This window comes from Canis lupus, chromosome 7, assembly GCF_003254725.2.
Source record: "Canis lupus dingo isolate Sandy chromosome 7, ASM325472v2, whole genome shotgun sequence".
In the NCBI taxonomy this organism is placed as follows: domain Eukaryota; kingdom Metazoa; phylum Chordata; class Mammalia; order Carnivora; family Canidae; genus Canis; species Canis lupus.
The window spans coordinates 54,871,149-54,894,026 of record NC_064249.1 but is presented as its reverse complement, the minus strand read 5'-3'; the positions used below and the strand labels follow the sequence as shown (position 1 = coordinate 54,894,026).

The 22,878-nt window shown below is 38.8% G+C and overlaps 1 protein-coding gene across 40 annotated transcripts in view; it reads left to right on the top strand.

Moving 5' to 3' along the window:
* DTNA (dystrobrevin alpha) overlaps positions 1-22,878 on the top strand; it is a 371,751-nt gene that overhangs the window by 224,470 nt on the left and 124,403 nt on the right. For all 40 annotated transcript variants that reach the window (XM_049112772.1, XM_049112768.1, XM_049112758.1 and 37 more), the window contains 2 exons: positions 3,286-3,353; positions 13,386-13,466. In XM_049112772.1, coding sequence (XP_048968729.1) covers positions 3,287-3,353; positions 13,386-13,466 — 148 coding nt within the window. In that variant the 5' untranslated portion in view covers position 3,286. The remainder of the gene's footprint in view (positions 1-3,285; positions 3,354-13,385; positions 13,467-22,878) is intronic.

Below are 22,878 nucleotides of genomic sequence, written 5' to 3'. Positions count from 1 at the left end.
TATAAACAGTAAAACTAGCATGCCTTCCTTCTTTTACCATTATGACTGTGATCAATGGGTAATAAATGCATATTCTCAATTTTATCTAATAGTGCTGCTTCCAGGAAACTTTAGGGGTAAATGCGAAATGTGTTATTTTCCTTTTATATTTGTAATTATATTTCATGCTTTCTATTATTTCACACTACTGAGTTTTTCCTTCATGATCTTCTAAGGTACACATTTTACTTAGAAGTGAGAATTAATTCCTATTATTTAACTAATGATGGTTCTTTTATGAGTTAATTAATCACGAAATGATGATGAATAGACCAAACGGTGACATCAGGGTAGTTTGCATCTATTTTAACTTCTGCTTCATAGGACAAGATTTTGCTTTAAAATGTATGGTCCTAGATTATAATAGATATAAATTAGTCTCCCTCATTTCAAATAATTAATTTCTGAAACGAGTGAGATCTGATTTGAACTCTTCTGTGAGTCAGTTTTTGGAAATATAATTGAAAGTCCATTTCATGGGAGAGCAAACTTAGCTCATACTGTTCTTTCCTCAATTTTTTTTGTTTCATTCTTTTTTTTTTCAATAATTACTAACTGGACATATCATTGCTGATTGGATTTTGCTAGGCACTGTAAAGAACTTAAAATGTTTGAAGTTGCTGCCCTCAAAAACCTTACAGAGAGACACACAAAAAGTTAACTAGAAAAGAGGTGTCACAAACAGTACCGATTGAGGGTACAGGCAGTGAGCACTGTGGGTTTGGAGGCCAGTCTTTCCTTCTCTGACATTTTCAATCAGAGCTTTCCAGCCTGCCATCCTTTGTGATTTATTTTTAACAGTTCTTTTCAACTCATTGCAACATACAGACAGATGTAGGAATGTATCACTGGTTCTTTCCCTTATCTATTGCTTCGACTCTACTTCTAAGCTCTTGAAATAAAAATTGGAAGCTGTATCCAGACTATTTTGTGAATGTCAGAGTATCATCTACCTACTTCCTCTGGAGTAAAGGCGATGTGGTTCTGTGAATCAGGAGGGGTATGTTTTTCTCCAGATCTTTGTATTTCAACCATACCTGCACATTTAAAATCATAAAAAGAAACTTGACTACGTTCAGCAGTGAATTGTTACCAAATTAAGACACTTAATTAATAACCCTACTCTTTTCCAGTTGTTATTTAGGCCAGACTCTGGATACATCATCACCCATCGTGAATGGGAACACAGTCTTCCCTTAACTATGTAAACCAAGGCTGTCCCATGCCCTTCTTTCCCTTCCTGGCAGTAGGCAAATAATCCTTCATTCATAGAAACAACAAGTGAGGCTCTTTGACGAGAATAACTGGCATCGCATCGCTTTTCACCATCAGTATTTTCTTTTACCCTTAGGTGAGTTATTTTGTATACAGCTCCATTTTTGAGCTGTCTTCTGCAAGCTAGTTCTACTAAATTTACCCTCAGGTTGTCAATGTCTCTCACACTCACAAATCTTTCCACTTCTGTGGCTATAATTACTCCATTGTGGTTTCACAGCTTCTCTGCTTTTGTATCTCCTTGATTAGAGGGTAAGCACCTTGTGGCTAGGAACTGTGACTTCATCATTTTTGCACACCTAGAACTTACCATGGTTCCTGGAGTCTAGAAGGCACTCAATAAAGATTTTTGAGGTGACTTTTCAGCATTGAGAGAAAGGGATAGTGAGCTGTGGAGGCTCAGAGGAAAGGCACCAAACCCAGCCGATCATAGAGTTAAGGAGGATTTCCCAGGGAGATCCACCTAAACTAAGCTGAAGGGTTACTGCCAGTTAGCTAGACTCAGGGAGAGGGGAATCTGGACCATAAAGTAGCATAGACAGGGGATCCCTGGGTGGCTCAGCAGTTTAGCGCCTGCCTTCGGCCCAGGGCATGGTCCTGGAGTCCCAGGATTGAGTCCTACGTCGGGCTCCCTGCATGGAGCCTGCTTCTCCCTCTGCCTGTGTCTCTGCCTCTCTCTGTGTGTCTCTCATGAATAAGTAAATAAAATCTTTAAAAAAAAAACAAAAAACACAAAGTAGCATAGACAGAGAACCATATTTGAGAAAGAGCAGAGTCCATCAAAAGACAGGCAGGAAGATCAGCTATGCCTTCTGTTTATCACATCTGAGAATCAAAACACGGTGGTATGTGGTATATGTGTACATGCGTGTACAAGAGAGGAAACTTTAGTTTTGTGGGTTTTTTTTTTTTAAGTTTAATTAGGAGCACCTGAGTGGCTCAGTGGTCGAGCATCTGCCTTCGGCTCAGGTCATGATCCCGGGGTCCTGGGATCAAGTCCCACATCAGCCACCCCCACCCCTACCCTTCCCACAGGGAGCCTGCTTCTCCCTCTGCCTATGTCTCTGCCTCTCTCTATCTGTGTCTCTCATGAATAAATAACTAAATAAAATATTTAAAATAAATAAATAAATGTTTAATTAGATATAATAAAAAATCGACTCCATCCACCTATGAAACCCTTAATATGAGCCCAAAGTCCTCTATCACTCTAAAGAACATTTTCAATAAATTTCTCATTATCTTCTTTCTCCTCAAGTCAGATTTAAATTTTTTTAATATTTTTTTATTATTTTATCTGTTGGCATTTTCACAGCACCTTTTAAATGGTTACTGCAGACAGTAGTATGGTTAAGTAGAAAGATGTGAACCTAACCACTTTGCATGAAATTATTATGTATAGAAAAACTGTTGCAGATTCCAAACACTTAAAGGTCAATATTTAGAAAATAACCTGCATCTAAAGTAGGGTTTTGAGTACACAGTGACAACCTGCAGCAGAATATGGCAGAAGGCAAACTGGTCTTGGGGGTCCAAGGTTTACACCATTCACTTTACTAAGTCTCACAAGACTCTCTATCTCATCATTTGTTTAATGGAATCCATAATATCTGCTCTATGTTCTTTGTAGGTATTCCCAAAATTGAAAGAGAAACTATATATGAAATGAACCACCTAACAACAGATGGTGGATGGTTGTATTCAGTTTGGCACAAGGTCATCTGCTATTGTAATTATTTTTATGTTAGAAAATAAAAATTTTATACTCCCTCCAACAATTACAACAACATTGTGTATGAAAAAATATGTATGGCAATTTAATAGTGAAAGTAAAGCTATACTTTCTAAATACACAGTTTTAAATAGTTTGTCTATGTTTGTGGCATAACTACAGCAAGTGTGTTAACATAGAAATGGCTGTTTGCCTCATTAGCATGAGGGTAATAACATTGTAACCATTTTGCCTCCTAGAATGATTGAAGATAGTGGGAAAAGAGGAAATACCATGGCAGAAAGAAGACAGCTGTTTGCAGAGATGAGTAAGTATGGAACTTCTCAGGAACACCCTATAGTTTCCATTGAATACTCACAGAAAGACTGAAAGTATCTACTTAATCCTTATGGCATTTGTCCTTTTCCTTAAAATCCTAAATTCCTTGTATAAAATTCACATTTGGGCAATTTTGCTTCCTATTGGGTAAGAGTGAAGTTAGTCAGTGAATCATCATAATTTATTACTAGATTGTATATTTTCTATGAAAGAAAAAATTTTCACAAAGCCAAGTATATATGTACACATGGGCACTTGGTAAACACTATTTAGTGTTGGCACTAATACAGTCTCCTGCATTTTAAAATCCATGTTCACGTCCCCACAATATTGCTGTCTGGCACACTCATATATGCCATATATCCGGCATTAGATATAGTTTGTGAAATGACTTTTGGACTTTATGGAGAGGGGTAGAGTCTGTCCCACAAACTTGTTTCTAAAAAGTGAAAAGGAAATAAAGTAAAGAGTTTGGAGGTAGAGCATCTGGGTGGCTCAGTCAGTTAAGCAACAGACTCTTTGTTTCAGCTCAGGTCATGATCTTAGGTACTGGGATAGAGCACTGAGTAGGGCAGGAAGTTAGCTTGAGATTCTCTCTCTCACCCTCCCTCTGCTCCTCCCCCACACTCACAAGCATGCTCTCTCTCTAAATAAATAATTTTTTTTTTTAAAGAGCTTGGAAGTGACCTCTACATGAGGGAAACCAAACTAAGGTTATATTTACTCACCTCAGTGAAGAATCCATTAAATAAAGATTATTGATTTATGTAAATGCCAGATTGCTGTATAATTAATTGGTTGGTAGTGTCTCCATTACAGACTATTATTTCTTTCTTTCTTTTTAGCAAGAAAGAGAGTATGTGTAAGCAGGGGAGGTGGGGCAGAGGAGAGGCAGAGAGAAACTTAAGCAGGCTCCTCACTCAGCACAGAACCTGACACAGGGCTTGATCTCACCACCCTGAGATCATGACCTGAACCAAAATCAAGAGTTCATTGATTAACAGCTTAACCGACTAAGCCACCCTTGCATCCCACAGACCATCATTTCTTATTCATAAGGAAAAAGAATTTGACATGGTGGGGGGCACACATCTCAAATTCAGTGTTATAAAGAAAAAAGTACAATTCTCTTATTGTCTTTTTATCTCTCCTTCCTTGCATAAGGAATGAAGATGAGCAGAAGGGAGTTGTAATCCTTTCTCTCTGAGAAGGCAGTAGACAAAATTAGATTTCTACCGGAGACTGGAACTGATTTGGCAAGAATGAGGGTCGGGAGCAGATAAAGGAAAGTCCCAGATAATAAGATTCATATTTCCCTTTATCATGTCCCAGTAATCTGGAGGCACCAAGACAGCTTCAGAACTAACAAAAAGGAAAGAAAATTAAAATTGACGTGAGGAATCTCAATCATGCTTCTTGCTTTTTCCACTCTCAGAGACATGTCTAAAGTGCCTCAGAGAGTTGCAACCATGACCTTCCAATTTCCTAGGCCGTGTTTGGCCCTATATCTTCACTTGTGGCATGGCCAGCCACCTGGAATTGTGACCTTTGTTGATACATATCTATCAGAGGAAGGAACCTAGTTACCTCTGCCCATCTCAACAAAATGCAAGACCACAGATTCTTAGACTTAAAGTCAGGAGACCCATACATCATGGGCCAGTGTTTTGTCAGGAAAAGAAAAATATATTGCTATTTAACATAACAAAGCACTAAAGTCTTGGGGGAATTTGAATTTATCATTGTTACATTAAAGATATATCAGCCAATGCACTGCACGAATTACAAAAGTGTGCTTTGTTAATGATTTTGTAAATATTTGTCCAAATGTAAGTACACTGTCCCAGTTCTTCTGCACCTGCTGTGATCCTTGGCACAGACAAATATATAAGTTGCAAATGTCTTCTGAGTTAGAGTTGTCCAAATCAAAGGATGATTGACGTAAGTTTTATAGACACAGAAACAGAAAACCTCCACGTTTTTCAAGGGAAAGAGACATAGGAAAATTGTGCATTTGTTTCCCACTTTGTAACTTTATCTTCATAGAAACTTCTCCGGGATGTCATGCATTTATTGAATCATTTCATGAGTTCTTCTGATTAGTGTGATCAGAATAGTCAAGCAAGCCACACAAACGTGTGTCTTTCTTCCTTGGGCGTGCTAAATAATAGACTCAGATGTTGGCCCCAAAGAGGAAAGCACGTCTGACCTTAACAATGCTCTAGTGAACATCATCTCTAGATTGACACTAGGGAGGGCATGTCCACAGTAAGTGGAATTCTGCCAGATAAGACAACTGGCTGATTGCAAAAGGAAGAATTGATATTGTTAGGTAGACTGTCATACAAAAAAGAGAAGTGATCTCATTGAGAATGTGTTAAGTAGTTGAAAAACATAGAGGTTACCTCAGCAGCTCTATCAGCAGGACACCAAAAACAAAAAACAAAAAAACGAACAAACAAACAAAAAACCCAAGGAAACTATAAAGGAAGATTGACATCAGGCCTTGGAAATAAGTTCCCCCAGGATTCTGTGAGGGAGCTTAAAAAAAAAAAAAAAAAAAAAAAGGAGGAGGAAATTATTATTATTATTATTTTTTTTAGGAGGAGGAAATTAAAAACCTGGTCAGCTAAGTATTTTCTAGAAACAATTTTTTTTTAAACAGCAAATGAAAGAGCCAAAGAGATCCTTTGTTTTGGCAATTACAAATGTCAAAGAAAAATTGCCTGTGAAGGGGTTAAGGCAGGGAAGACTTTATTCAAGATTATTGAATTGCAGTCAAGACCTAGTGCAAGAGAAAAGAGAGATTGGACTCAGCTCCTGTGGAAGGCAGGAGGGTTTTTAAGTACTGAGGTGAGCTACTGCAAAAATCCTGCTAATTGTCCCCTTTAGAAAGTTAGGCTTCTACCCTTCAACAGAGAATTGGAGATCTCCTTCAATGATTGCGCTTCAATGGTTTGGCTCCCATGTCCTTAAGAAAGATATTCCTGAAAAAAAATAAAAATAAATAAAAATAAATAAATAAATAAATAAAAATAAAAAAAATAAAGAAAGATATTCCTGGGCTGTAAAACTGGCAAGAGGCTGGGAGATTACTTCTCAACGAGGCAGACAAAGAATTTACAATGAAAAGTTTTCTGAAGTAAAAGCTCCAAGGAAAGGAGGTTGGAAGCCTAGGGTCAGGAAGAAACCCATCTGAAATTTGGTCAGGCTGAGGGGAATGTTAAGGCATCTTGGCCTTACAAAGGCTAAAGAATATAGGACACAAAGAACAGAGAATAATAATTGATAAGAAATTTAGGCAAATTCAGGTGATTACAGCATTCATCTGCATTAAATGTCTGCTCTGAGCTCATAACCACAAGCAGCAGAAGCAAAAAGAAATGGTAAAGAAATGGAATTAAGGGTAGCAAGGACTCACAAATAAGAAAAGAAAAAAAAAAAAGACTAGCCTTATGTTAAAACAAAATAAATCACTAACTCTGTGGCCACCAACTTTGACTAAAGAAATTCTAGACAAGTTGCCCTTAACCAAAAAAATTCCCTTCAGGATAATGCCTTAATTATCCCTTTATTTAGTACCTTAGATTAAAACTGAAAGACTAGTTAAATGTAGATGTCATCCTCATCTTGGCTTTTCAGCCATCAAATAAGTTTATCAGCTTAGATAAATTTATCAGATTGTCTTTTAGCAGAATAAATTGTTTGTTCTTGGAATCAAATCACCTCTGTTTTTCTACTCTGAGAGGACATCACTCTGCCTTATATAACACTTACTTATGAACGTGTCACTCACTGTCCTGAACATCTCCTAGGGACAAACCATAGACCTTTACATTCAAATCCATTCACCTTAGGTGCTGAATAAATGTTGGTTTAAAAGTCTGCAGTGTACACGAGAAGTAGGTTTTAATCAGAGGAGAGTGATTGGAAAGCGTTCTTTAAGAATATGGAATATCTGCTGAGATAAAGAAGGGCCTGAAGAGAAATCAGTGATACCCCTGGCCTCTAAGCAGAGAAGGGGCAGAAAATCAAAGAGAGGCAAACATACATACTCAACAAACACGTGAATTGCTCAAGGGCAGATAGTTCTTTAGAAAGTTAACTACAGTCCGCACATGGATAGTCCGAATGAAACCTAGAGCATGATTTTGCAATGCAAGCTGTGGCTTTTAGGAAAATCGATTACAAAAATTCAGAAAAATGCCATGAATAAGCCTGCTACCATGAGCCCACCACACACTATAGTCCATGGTGGATACAGTGATTATTTTTCACTTGCTACTTCCTTTCTCTTGCTCCTCAGCCTCTTTAAGATGTTAATACCATAGGTCACCATCCTGGAAATACTCTCCAATGTCGCCACTCTTGTCTGGTCTTTGCTTTTTTTGACCACTCTACTTCTCTTTTTTCTGTCTCTTCACACCTTCCAGACACCCTGAAGCCAGATTTTACCAAAGTTTTGTTTCTGATCAATTCTTTCCACTTATAACTTTACTTTCTCTCAAGGCTTCGCCACTATTGTTATGGCTCACAAGTTTCAAGGACTCCTTCAAAACCACATCCCATATTCTCATAAACCAGCTTATCCAGAAAAATCAGTATATAAACTCAGTGTCCCTTCTAGCCTTGGCTCCTCACTGTCAAGGTTTCTACTAATGAAGCGGCTTGAGGTGGGCTCACCATTAATTCCACTAAGTGCCCCTGAGTATATGCACAGTCTCCTCTTGGAAAGATATTCCCAGTTTTGGCTCAGTGAAGACAAATTGCTGCATTTTATATGTTTGTGAATAATCCTGGGAATGTATTCCATAGTCAGGAGTTCTATATCTGGTATATCCAACATCAACATCATCCAACTGCAACTGATATCTCCATTTGGACATCCTACAAGCACCCCAATCTCTGTAAGCCCAAAACTGAACTCTTCATTCACCCACCTATAAACCCATTCCTCCCTATTTGTACCTTAGCCCAGTGAGGCCTCCCCATTCTCACTCAGTGTCCTAGGCAGAAATTTGAGCATTATCCTTGACCCCCAAGCCCCTTTACCTCTCTCTCTCTCTCTCTCTCTCTCTCTCTCTCTCTTTCACACACACAGATCCAGGAAATCAGCAAGCATGGAAGAGTTCAGACACAAAGTCTGTAGGCTTTATCTTTATTCTGTAAATATGTGTTGGTACATTTGAAAAATAAATGAGACATTTAATTACCCAAATGACTATATCAAAGGCTTTATAATAAGCTATCAAAACATGAAAGGCAAAATATACATGAATTGTGTGAAACTATTCAGAACGTAATAAAACAAAAGCTAAAAATTAGATAAGATTGGTTGGTTGGATAAATAGATGAATGAATGGAGGGAAAGAAAGAAAGAAAGATATATTTAAATATATTAAATATATTAAATATATTTATAAAATATAATGGTGTGATCGGTCAGAATTTCTTTCTTTCTTTCTTTCTTCTTTCTTTCTTTTTTTTCTTTCTTTCCTGAGAGAGAGGAGGAGAGGGGGTAGGGGCAGAGGGAAAGGGAGAGAGAAAACCTTAAGCAGGCTCCATGCCCAGCATGGAGCCAGACACAGGGCTCCATCTTACAACTCTGAGGTCATGACCTGAGCCAAAATCAAGAGTGGGATGCTTAACTGACTGAGCCACCCAGGTGCTCCTGTAATCATTCAGAATTTCTTAACTGCATCTTTGCTTTTGTCTTTGTCACTTTCTTCCAAGCATGATATGGGTATGAGAGACTTGAGGAGGTGGTACAAGAGCATCAAGTTGCCTTAAGTGAATTAGCTTTAAATTTTTATTATGAAAAGTTTCAAATATATATAGATGTATAGAAAATAATATTCATCTCTACCCTTAATTATTTACCCCCAGCCCCCTCTGTATTTTTATGAAGGAAATCTAATATACTATTTAAATGAGTTGAATCTACATGTTTTAAAGAGTTATATCCCAGTGATCTAATACTAAAGGAAAAAATACCATCCATTTTTTTCAGAAATAATGAAGAGGACAATACAAAAAAAAGACAAAAATAGGGAAATGCTATTCTCACTTTTTCTGCTATACCCTTTTTTTATTAAAAAGGAAGAATGGGGGATCCCTTGGTGGCTCAGTGGTTTGGCGCCACCTTCGGCCCAGGGTGTGATCCTGGAGACTCAGGATCAAGTCCCACATTGGGCTCCCTGCATGGAGCCTGCTTCTCCCTCTGCCTGTGTCTCTGCCTCTCTCTCTCTCTCTCTCTCTCTCATGAATAAATAAATAAAATCTTAAAAAAAAAAAAGGAAGAATATAGGTTCTTGAGAGTCTAGTGTATGAACTTGTAGGTTTTATGATAAGATGGATTATTTTTTTTAATATCATGGAATGAATATAGTGCTAATCCTAGATATTTCAACATGATAAGAACTAGGATTGCTCTATTAACTTCTTTATTCCTGTATTCAAATTCTATCTTTTTTATGAAGGAATTAGTCTGCTCATTTCCCTTTTTAATAAGCCTACTAGACCCCTAGCTCAGGAAAATACTATAGCATAAGAATGAACCTTAATTTCAGCAAAATACCAACAAAGCTAAGTTTCATTGCTCACCACATCCCATTTGATATTCAGGGCTTACATCCTCAGCCAGGAAGAACTTATACAAATAGGAAACATAAGAGACCCTCTGACCCCTTCCTGACTCTTGAACAAAACAGATCAGTTAGATCTGTATGGTGATAGAGCAGGGAAATTGGTCATTGCACTCCTGTCCCTAAGCTTCATCTCTGTACACCCTCTTGACTATGCAGGGGGAGATGCAACTTTGCCAGATTGCTCCTAGGACCTCTATGAGAAGGAAGTGTGGAGGAGTTAAGGTTTCTGTCCTCACAAAATACAGCCTTGCTGGAACTAAGACATTGAATTATGTGCAGCATCAAAGCCCTTTTATACCTGGGGCTTATCATTATTCTTCAGGAATCTAAACAAATACTCTATGTCCCTAATCTCTTCTTTTAAAGGGTTATTTACAGATATTGGGACTCTTGATTGTTGAGCCAAGCTCAGCATCAATAAGAGTACATCCTCATCCAGGGGAAAAGGCAGATTTAGCATTTAGGCATTTCTGACTCACTCTCTGTCTCTGGTTATTGAACACCCTAGAGAGTTCATTTTCACATGAGCTTCTTGGATCTACAGAGGACACAAAACTGGGAAGTCCCTTTGAAATGCTAGTGGCAAAATCAAAACTTTTAGAATGGTTACAAGCATGAGCTAAAAATTAAAAGAAACTAACCAGATAAATATGAAGTCCTACCTTTAGCCTCCAGATAAGCATCAGACCAGGAAAGATGTGATCAGATTTGGTACATATGCTTTTATAAAACTCGCTTGTTAATGAAAAAGGTCAGACAAATGAGCCATTTATTTTTTTTAAGTTGCATTAGTAAGTGTCCTTATCAAAGTTGGTAATAATTGCTTTCCATATATTCTGTACAGGTGAGGCAATAGCTGTGGCACTTGGGTTAATTTTATATATCTCATTTCAAGGAGATATGAGCCAGCCATAGAACAAGAGGACTAGAACGGATGAAGGTCTCAAAGACATGTCTGTCATAATGAGAAAAATAATAGCAATATGCATGTACTGAAGCCCTATTGTGTGCTTCACTCTGTGGTAGACATTGTACTTGAAATGGCTGCAAAAAAAAAAAAATGGCTGCAAAATTGAACCTCTCCAAACTAAAAGGTCAAAAAGTTATGATCCCAGCTAAACTTTAAACTCCATGATGACAGGGGCTTTTGTACATAATTTTCAGATGGTAATGAAGATCCTAATCATAATCATGATAGCTGCTTACCAACGTGTGAAAAATAAATTATCAAGTGGCAAGGAGAAAAGATTATGTGTCTCCAGAAAGGAAATTAGATCAAATGGATTGAACTTATTGGGACTCAAATTAAAGCTCAAATATAAAAAAGGAAGTTTCTATCACTTATTGTTGCTCAGAAATGTTATAAGAAACCTTGTAAGGAGTCCCACCTGCTATCAAGTGCTCATTATGTACAGCTTCAGAGGTAACCAGCTGGTAAAGCTGGTATTGTTATTCCCATCCACACGAAGAAATCAGATACCAAGTACAAACTTGTCAAAGTTCACACAACTAGGAAATGAAAGATTAAGGCTTACTGACCTTAAATCTCATTTATTTTCACTAAGTTATATATTCCTGTCATTGGAAATGATCTTATATGGCCATTGTCTGCATGTCCATCTCTCAAGAGCATGTTTAAGAGATTTCCTGTGTGGGGTGAGGGTAAGTCCTACCTATCTCCTTGTTCCCTCAAGCACTCAGCATAAAGCACTCAGCAAACTGAGCCTGTTTGTCAAGTAATAAACTCATAAGAATGAATGTTTAATGATCTGCCTCATAAAACTATAAAGTAACAGGAATATTGATATCCTTTTTAAATGAATCTAAAGAGATCAGTTTGAATCGAGGGAATGCTAAATGCTCTCAGTGCAGGACACTTGCTAATTCATCCCGAGTTTCATTAGGAAAGCACTTAATTGGCCTCCTGATATAATTATTTCTAGGCCAGTTCATTTACTTGCTACCCTAACTATTCTATTTCGAGGCATTTATGTAGCATTCTTACTGGTAAAGTTCAATATATCTCAAAATATAGCTCTGTGCCTTTATATCTGTTATGAACCATAAACATGGACTTAAAGAGAGCCAAATATTTAGAAGCAGAGAAGGACAGACATTTGCTGAAAGACACAGTCTAGAGATCAGCTCATTCAGAAAAGAGTAGGAGGTACTCTGGTGTGGATGTACTAAGAAGCCCATCTACAGGGCATTGTGAGACCAGCCTGAGCCCAGCAGAGGTTCTGGATAGAGAGTAATAGGAAGTATTACTGGGTAGGTAGCATGAAAAGAACACACAGAGGGGCTTGGATTGGGAGCAGAACATTTAGACTTGGTGAGCAGCAGAAACCATGCTGGATTCCTGAGGATAAGTGTAGAATGAGGAAAATAGTTCGAGAATATGGGGAACATGTTCCTCTATGTAGAGAGGAACTGGAAGCCACAGTATAAGAAAGAGTAGTGGTTGTTTTTAGAAAGGAGTCTCCTCTGAGGTTGACAGGAAGGTTTGCAGGGTGGACACTAGCAATACTAAAGAATACACAGCACGAACTATGTGCCAGGCAGGGTTCTCTATGCTTAAGTGTAGTCATACATTTGCCTTATAATTCTGTGAAATAAGTAGTAGTAGTAGGTTAATCATCCCCAACTTCCAAATGAGAAACTGAGGTTTCTAAATGCAGTTGACCTGGGCACCTGGGTGGCTCAGTCCATTAACTGTCTGCCTTTGGCTCAAGTCATGATCTTGGGGTCTTACATCTACTCCCTCCACCCCCACATCCCCAGAACACCCTCCACACTGTGCCCAGTGGGGAGCCTGCTTCTTCTTCTCCCTCTGCCCCTCCCCCCGCTCCTGTTTGCACTCCATCTCTCTCTCTCTCAAATTAATAATCTTATAAATTAAAAAAAATAATAAAAGTAGTCGACCTAAAGTCACACAGAAAAGATGCCCCACATTCAGCAAGTGCTCACCTCACAGCCATATTCTGATGACCAGTCACAGTGTATTTAAAATGGTTCTGATAATACTGTTATCATCTTACTGTTTAAAGTCACAGCTTGAGCAGATTGTTCTCAGAAGTGGCAGACACCACAGGGCTGAGGTCATGTTCCTCGGCCCACGAACATGGTCGACAAACAACGTGTTGGATATGTGTGCTCTCTTCCCCTAGATCCTGAGGGATACAAGGCAGACTTTTTCAAGTCTTCAAGTTCTTTTTTTTTTTTTTCAAGTCTTCAAGTTCTATTTGTATTCTAATAAAAATAAAAATCGAATTAAGTGAATGGGTTATAATATCTATAGTTGTTTTCTTTATAAATATTATAAATCCCTTTCCAAACACATGGCATACCATATGTGTACGTTTCTCCCCCCACAGGGGCTCAAGATCTGGATCGTATCCGACTCTCCACCTACAGAACAGCATGCAAGCTTAGGTTTGTTCAGAAGAAATGCAACTGTAAGTATGCCAGTTGTTTGGACTAATTACCCTCATGAATCCTATAGTTACGTTTGTAACTTTGTTTATTAAAACTGGTGTTCTTGTAAGTGTTGATAAAACTATGTTTACACAACAATAAAAAGAGTATGGTGATGCACAAATGGTAGAGAGACTGTTCGTAAGTAATTCAGAAGGTTTCATTGCTCTTAGCTGCTGAAGTATTGAAATGGATGAGCTTCTGGCTGTGTATGAAGTCCTGTCCTTGGGATGGTTTAAATCTGGATGGATATTTTTCTTCTATTCTCTAGCTTTGGTATTGTCCATGTAGTCGCCCTCTTTAGCTCCTGTGGAACTGTTTTGTACCTACTTCTTTACTAGTCTACCCTAGTGCCATCCACCAGCTTTACTCTCTGAGACACACACACACACACACACACACACAATTTTAACTTGGTTTTTCTTTTTTCTTTGTAAATAATGTACATACTATCGATTTTTTATTAAAATAAATATGCTTTGATGTGCTAGCATAACTGCTCTAGCTTCTTGTCTATAGTTCTATGTGGCTTCAGATTTAGTACCTATGAACAGATGTACAGGACATTTATTACACCTTTTACCAAAAGGAGTTACCATTGTAGTACTTTTATGTAAAACTTGTCTTCCCCCTTGCCCCAACTTTTTTTCTTTTTCATTTTCTTTCTTTCGTTCGTTCTTTCTTTCTTTCTTTCTTTTCTTTTCTTTCTTTCTTTCTTCTTTCTTTCTTTCTTTCTCTTTCCTTTCCTTTTCTTTTTTTGTAAATAAATAAAGCTTGTTTTTTACTTAAGGAAAAAAATGGTTTCCATGAATTTTATAAAAACATTAAATATTAAGTCCTCTTTATAATTGTGATTCCTTTACAAGTATAGGAAAATGTTAACAAGCTCCAGGAAAGCACAGAAGTTTCTTTCTGAAGCTATAAAATTAGCCCTTTGTATCAGAGTATTAACTACATTTGCCTATATCAGACCACAGCAAGAAAAGAAACAATAATACTTGAAGAAACAAAGGGACTTGTTTCAACTTTTTCCCAAATTTTAGAATGTTAGCAGCTACTAGATCACTAATCACAGCGAGCCGTTTGCATCGTCTGGTGAATTGCTTCTCCCTTCATATCTCCACATCCATTTTCTGGAGAAATTGCCTCATAGTTCATGTATATGAACTTATTACTCTTTTCTTTTTGAGCACTGATTCCTATAAAAATTAATAACTGTTCTCATTTTCTAATTAGTATTGGATGGATTAGAAAAAATGAAAACCATAATGTTCTCCTGAGTACATACACATAGTTTTTGAATAAGTGGCATAGGGCTTAGACATGGTGAATGTAGAAACCAGCCATTTCCACACCTCTACCCTCCTGGAATCTCCAGCAAATGTTTCTTAGGGTGCTGGGCAGGCCAGCCCCAGACTCCCCAAATCATGACTATGGGGATGGGCAGGCTGTGTGTATCTAGTCGTCAAGTTGCTCATCTACAGCTTATGCCTCAGCTTTGGTGGCTAGAAATGAGGCTCAAGTTTGGGGCAGGTTGAGAAGGGAATAAAAAGTTTCACCAGGTATCAAAGACTCCTTATGGGACACTAAACCCATCAAAAAAAAAAAAAAAAAAAAAGATGGGGAGGTAATGCAAAGAGCACTAAAGACATGGGAAGAAATTTGTGGATGTACTTACAGCCCTGGGCATTGAGGCATCTATAAAAGGTCTTTGGAGGGCTGTGGTTAAAGGACAAGGAAGAGGCTCCCAACGAAGGAAGGCTTTCCCCCACCATGCCCCTCAATTCCAACTACCTGTATTTAAACAAAAGAAAAAAATCTCCTTGTTTCCAACAATGAAAAAGTGATAGGATCCTCCTACTTTCTTTCCTCATCACCACTCAATGGGCCTTGGAATGGAAGGGAGGGGAGAAGGAGCACAGATGTGAGCTCTGACCCCATAGAGCTTAGCCAAGCAGAGCTTCCTCGGGTCCTTCCAGCTGAGATAGGGAATTGCAAAAAAAAAAAAAAAAAAAAAAGTTACAAACTGATAGGGTTGAACTAAAGAGCAAACAAACAATAAAGAAAAGGAAAGATGGGAAGGAGGGAGAGAGGGAAGAAAAGAAGAGTGAATGATTTGGCAACCACCCCTGCAGCCAACATTACAAAGGCCCTAACTAGCTAGATCCAGCAACCCTAGGGCCACAGGGCATTCTCCTACTCACATTAATGGCCCTTTCTCATTCTTGGGCATCTCCTTTTCTCTTCCTGTTCTTTTCTGCTCCTCATCCTTATCTTACATCCAGAATCATGTTGTAGTCACACTGACCTCCTTGGAAAGCAGTGGGGAAAACAGTGCTAGTCCATCCCTTGTAGAAAATAGAACTTTCATACTTGTCTAATTGGCCTCAGTGCATCCATTCACTCACCTTTTAATTTAGAAAGCTTATAATGAGCTCCTACTGTGTGTTTGGCACTGTGTTTAAGTGCCTGGGATAGAGCAATGTGAATAAGATAAGATTTCTGCCTTAAAGTTGCCCAAAGTCTTAGCTTAGACTAGATAGAATTTTAAACAGACTCATAACACAGTGTGGAAGAGTAATGGTAGGAATATCTGCATAGTGTTTTGGGAGCATAAGGAGGCAGTCCCCTACCTGGGCGTGAGGGCCAGTAAGAGGAGTTTCCTAGAGAGGAAGACATCTAGCCTGATTCTTAGAGAATTAGGGGACATAACACCAGAAGAATGCCCTACAAACTTCATCTATTTTAGGATGAGGAAAATCGCTTCTCAGCCTTTTTGGCTAAGTTCATGTGGAAGATGAGGAAAATATGACATTCTCTACAAACTATGTGAAAGTAAGCCTTAAGGAAGAGAAGTGAGCAAGATTTGAATGCTCTGCTAAAATTAAGTTGCTTTTTAAAATTGTTTCTACCTTGAGCAGAAGCGTTAAATCCAAGTATGGTTATGTGTTTGCTGAGTGTTCCTTCCTGACAACAAATATAACAGTGGTGATGTTAAGGAGCTTGCAAAATGCTAACACAGCTGAATCTATTCTATCTTAAAAGTTAGAGCCTTCTTTTTTTTTTTTTTTCTTTTAAGATAACCAGGACACTTGTGTTTATGTGACATAATATTAGTCAACATTGAATGTATACCCCTATATTCGAGGAAGGACATTTTTGTCTGCAATACAACCTAATCCACCATAAATTGTGGTACCTTATAATGGAGTTTTACTCCACAATAAAGAAATAAGAAAAAAAATCCACATAGTGTATTTGCAAGCACATTGCTTTATTGGAAATTCTTATAGAACGTTTACTTTATAGAAATCGATGGGCCTTAATGGAGAACAGGTTATTTTTAGGTCCAGATCTTATTTACAGGTAAAACTGATTTTGTGTATTAACAAAACTAAGCTTAAAAACTACAGAGTGGGGGGTGGAGTGGGGCATAAAAACTGACACTTGTAAAGTCATCACCTTTGTTATCTAGATATAGCATGGAGTATATAGACTTTTAAAAGATTAGGTTTTTATCTGAATTCAGACATCATGAGTGTTATTTAATTCCCTGTATTTCTGTCCCCACAGCTCTTGCCTAGTCTCCTTAGTTTTCCATATAGAGAACTGATTCCTATCACCAACACTCATGTTCATTCCCTCCAATGCAATTTCTGATGGATACTGAGAATATATTCCCAGGGTCTAAAAAGACTACATAGAAGAGGCTAGAAAACTGTGGCCTGTGCACAAAATACAGCCCAGGACCTACTTTTGTATAGACTGTGAAATGAGAGCTTTTATAGATGAGTATTTGTAATGATTTTAAAATAGGAAACAATACTTATAATCCAAGTTAAGCAAAATGTTATCCTTCCCCCAAAAAAGTTCTAGTCTTTTCATTGGTAGACAAGCATCGAAAAAAAAAATTCCCTCCATTATTATATTTTTAATTTCATCAGTAAAAATGTTTTGTAAGTTTGTTTTCTCTCTATATATATATATTTTTAAAGGTTTTATTTATTTATTCATGAGAGACACAGAAAGAGAGAGAGAGAGAGGCAGAGACACGGGCAGAGAGAGAAGCAGGCTCCATGCAGGGAGCCCATTGTAGGACTTGATCCCGGGTCTCCAGGATCATGCCCTGGGCCTAAGGCAGGCGCTAAACCGCTGAGCCACCCGGGCTGCCCCATTTTCTCTCTTATTATATATATGCCAACATATCTACATAATATTACTACATAATCTGGTAGTGCCCCACGGTCCACACACAAAAAAGACATTTACCAACTTCTGTTACAAAAGAAAAATTGTGAGAAACCATCTTTTCTTTTTTTCAAGCAAAAAAGTCTTTATTCCTTTGATTTTTCTCCATGGGATCTATTTTTCAAGTCAACATCTTCCGCCCTTACCATTCATTTTTGTACCCTGTCATACCCTGCCCACCAGCATCCACCATGCCATGAGCACATTCCTAATGGAACAAAAGAATGGATGCCCTTAAAAATTAGGGGACACAAAGTTGGCAATTTTATTTTCTAGGAGGACATATTCCAAACACTGTGTGCTTTCTAATCAACAGTGTTCTCTTTAGCTTCTAGGTTTCCTGAGAATGTCCCAAAAAATAAATACCCTATATGCCATCTATAAGTGAATGGAAATATCTCACCCTTTGTTTTAAATAAATAACTATTTTCTGCCAGAACAGTATTTCCTCGGTCCATACTGACATGGTTAATAATCCAGATACCCTGTAATGTCAGCAGATCTTTTTTTCAGAAATTACTTTGGAGTCAATGGAATGCAGCCTTAAGTTCATGAACAATAAAAGGGAGCAAGAGAAATAAATCAGAAATCCCAAATCTCGCCTGTTTAATAAAGGGAATGAAAGTAAGGAGGCACCTTCCTTTTGCTCTTCTGGTCACAGCCTGAATTTTTTTTTTTCTGTCACTCACATCAACTAAAATTTAGTTAAAATTTGGCTTAAAAAGAAAGGAGGAGGAAAGGTATATATTTGTATCTGAGCTCTCAGAGTTTCTCAAATACCCCTCTAATAAAAGAAATGTAACTATTCCTCATCCTGTTGTAATTTAAAGCTAGAACACATACTTTTGCCTTTAATAGCTCTAAACTTCTTTCAGGGTTTCTACAACCAAAATAAAATCCAGACACCTTTTTACCTAATGGCTTCTCTGTCACTGTGAAATTAACCCATGTGAGTGCTAGATATGTAGTGAGTCCAGAATGAATAATCTTTTATGAGTGAATGAATAGGCTCCACTAGATTCATTTTTCACCAGCCAAGCAATTAGTCTTGGCTTTGGGAGTGGCCTTTAGATTTTTTTCTTTTAAGATTTTATTTATTTATGTTGAGAGAGAGAAAATGAGTGCGAGCAGAGGAAAGCAGCAAGGGACAGAGAGAAGCAGCCTCCCCGCTGAGCAAGGGAGACCCAAACGGTGTTAGATCCCAGGACCCTAAGATCATGACCTGAGTCGAAGGCAGACACTCAACTGACTGAGCCACCCAGGTGCCCCTAGATACGAGTTTTTAGAAATAAATACTAATATCCCGTTCAATTTTGTTCGAGTTGGTGTACCAGCATTTTCCTTCCTCCTCTCTGCCATATTTTCCAGTATATGGCTCTGTGGCTGCCTGTATCAGTTTCCTATCATTACATAACAAATTGTCCCACACTTAGTGACTTAAAACAACTCACATTTACTATCTTACAGTTTCTGGAGGTCAGAAATCAAACAGAGCGTGACTGGATTCTCAGCCTAGGGTCTCCTAGGGTCTGTGGGTCTCATCTGGGGCTCAGGGTTCCCCTCTGCATGAAATGGCTGTTGGCAGAATTCATTTTCTTATGGTTGAAGGGTGAAGGTCTCCATTCCTGGCTGGCAGTCAGCTGGGTACTACTCCCATTTCCTACGAGCCACCTGCATTCCTTGCCACAAGGCCCCGTAGATGTTTGCTATTCCCTCCACACCAGGCAGAGTGAGTCCCTCTGACTTCCTCCTCCTCTGTGATCAACCAGAGAAAACTCTCCACTTTTTAAAGACGTACATGATTAGGTCAGGCTTACCCAGAAAATCTCCCTGTCTTAAGGTCAACTGATTTGAGACCTTAATTACATCTGCAAAATCCCTTGACAGCAGTACCTGAGTTAGTGTTTGATTAAAAAATGGAGAAGGTATGTGAACACTGCAGGCCAGGAATCCTGCGACCAGGGCTGGGGAGGGGCGGGGATGGGGGGGCGGTTGTAAAGAGGAAGAAGGAATCTTAGCACGCTGCCTACCACACTGCCCAGCATCATGGACTTTTCTGCTTTCCAGATAATGACATGTGGAGCCTTGGGTGAAAAAATAAAGTTGAAATTTAAAAACTCAGGCAACAGGATCAGATCTCCAAAAAAGAGATATGTCTGAAGGAGGGAGATAGAACTCTTTCCTGTCAAGGAGTCAGAAGGAAGACCAGGAATGTTCAGTTAGGGAAATAAGTGGCAGATGGCAAAGCCTTGGAGCATAATTATCTGTGCTCCAAGTGATTTTGATATGCATTTTCATTCCCAATGTTGAATCATTCTAGACACTTGTTTAGAATAAAGAGAAAGACATTGCACTAGAATGCAACATTCCTAAAAACTCCCTGTGGGGAAGTTGGTGGTGGCAGCAGAGCATAAACCCATTCGAGATGCCTGTGCAATATGGCAGTGGAAACACTGCTCCTCTCTGGACACTCTGGGCCTATGGCAAAACTGTTTCCCCTTAATCAGAGCACACTTCTGGTAGAACAAAGCTACGCTTTTAAGGTTCTGGTGCTTGTGATATGAATTTAATTAAAGTGGCTTCTTCCCTTTAATTGCATCCATTCTTAAGATCTTAAACATTCATAGCTTTGTTTTCTTGTTAGTATTTTTATTTTTAGATAATACTGGGAACTCCGTCTTCTCAGTCTGCCACCACTACACAACCTACAAACTAAACCAGTGCCTGTAGTCTTGCTAGGTGTCTGGAGGGAACAGCCATCAGCTTCCTTCCCTTCCTCTGGCTTCTGAATTATACCAGGAAGCTGAGGCAACCGAACACTCACAGTTTAGGAAAGAACCTTATGTTTAAATGCCCCAGCCTGTTGGGAAAGAGTAGGGGATACAGACAAAAGCTTTTCAAGCTTCTCAGTGCCATCCAGCAAGTAACATTCAATGGCCATCCCTTAAGGTCTCATATCAGTGACCTTCCTTCCTGGGAACCTGCTGGATCAGCCCAGAGCCTGTGAGCTGAGCAATGAAGGTACTCCCAGAGGGTGCTGTCCTACAGCCTGGCTCCTAGCATCTTAGGGCTCTGGCAAACAGTAAAAAGAAACTGATACAGGAGGACAGGGATGGAAGAATCACCACTCCCTCATAACCACAACTATGATCCATGAGCACTAAATCAAGGTGACTTTGTTGACATTTTGTTGATGTCACCAGCAGCCACTCATTTATTTTTTCATTCAGCAAACATGAACTGAGGTTTGCCGCACGTCAAGCATTATTCTAGACCATGGGGGGAAAGTATGATAGTATTCCTTAGTGTACAAATTTAATATTAGAATAACTTCAAGTTTAGAATCTAATGATATGTTCTATTTATTACAATGCTTCTGGTTTTGTGAATATCAAATAGTGTATACACTCTAAAACTTTGCCAAATCAGCTTATGTCTAGCCTGAGCAAACGATCGTTTTATTAAGAAAAAATAAGTTATAAGTATGACAGTTAAAGAAACCAAGTATATCTGTAGCTACTGAAATAAATTGTCTAGCTATTTTTAATCATTCATGGTGTTGGGCTAGGACTCCTGCTTTATCTCCTTTTTTATCAGGACTTGTAAAGTTCTGTTTGTTCCAGGTGAGAAGAGCATAACATAAGAGATGTTAAATGGCTTTCCTGAATAAACACCAGATCAAATCATATAACTGAGAACTCAACTTCTAACTCCCAAATATTAACCAAATGCCATGGTAAACAGAGAGCCTGTCCTGCGATGTCTGTCAAACACATGGACCACTGAGCCTGCTAAAAAGCTAGTGATGCATCAGCCCTGAGTAGCTTAGTTTCCAAAAATAATAAACTTCAATGTAAGATCAAGTATGATGCATTTTAATTTCCAAATTCAACGTTGCTGAATGCAACAGTGATACTATATTGTGGAGAAGAGTAACGTTGAGGAAAAGTTATTTGACGACACAGATTCAGAATCTGATTTGAATGTGGTCCTAATCATCATTTATTTCTTATTTATTATTCTGAAAGTGTTCAACCAGCGATAGACAGGGACTTGGTTAGAATCAGTGCTTGAGCCCATGCTTCCCAGAAAGCAGACTCCACAAAAAAGGCTTTTATGGAAGATGCTCTTTTGCTGTTCCCAAGCAGAAGAACAAGGGAGAAAAGCCAACAGATGATGCAGGAGCCTTCTGAAAGCCTCCAGAACTGTCCACCCAGGAGACACAAGGAGGAGTCCTAATTGACTGCCCTGTCCTGCATTAGTCAAGAGTGGCCTCCAAGCATGAATAACCCCCACACTATTTGGTTGCATGTGTATGGGTGCTAGGCAGGTCAGATATTAGTACTGAGGCATCGGAGGTATAGAGCAAGAGCCTGAAGCCAAGTGCTGTCTGGTTGCAGCCACACCAAGCCGGTCAAAGTCTACACCATGATGGTCATTCCTGCAGGGGCTGGAGAAAGAGGTGGAGCCAAGATTTTGAACAGGTAGAAAAGAGGATCTGAAACATTGCGTCCTTTATACCTTGATTTTCTGTGTTGAATATTTCCTCATCGGTGTTCTCTACTTCCTTCTAAAGATTTTTTTTAAAGATACATTTCTCATATTCTTAATGTCATTTAAGATAGCTGAAGATAATCTGTACTGCTGATTAGCCTTCTAGAGATCACTTCACCCCAAACGCTAACCTATCTCCCAATTTTCCATGAAGTAGGAAACTGAGTCATAACTATTTTCTGAATGGGTGAATGAAATGTATTTTCAATTTCTATCCCAATTTTACTCTTGTTGTGCAAAGGCAATTATGTACATAAATGACAAAGGTGAGTGCAGAAAAAAGTGACACTTCCTCACCAACTGCTGCTTACCTATTCTTCAGTGTCCCAGTGTACTTTGTCTGCTGGTGTTCATCCTGGCCAGATTGGCACATGATGCAGGGTCACTGAAAGAGACAGCTGTCAAGGAAAGGGAGAAGGCAGCTCCTCATGGTTGCCAGCCCCGTGAACGCTCCTTCTCTTGAAATGTCGCCTCCGGCATCTAGGATTCTGGCCATCTGCTCAAGTCATAGTGTGTAAGGAATAATGAAAGTACTGTGGGAAGCCACGCTAAATGAGTCTCATTGAGCTTTCCTGAAACACTGAGGTGAAG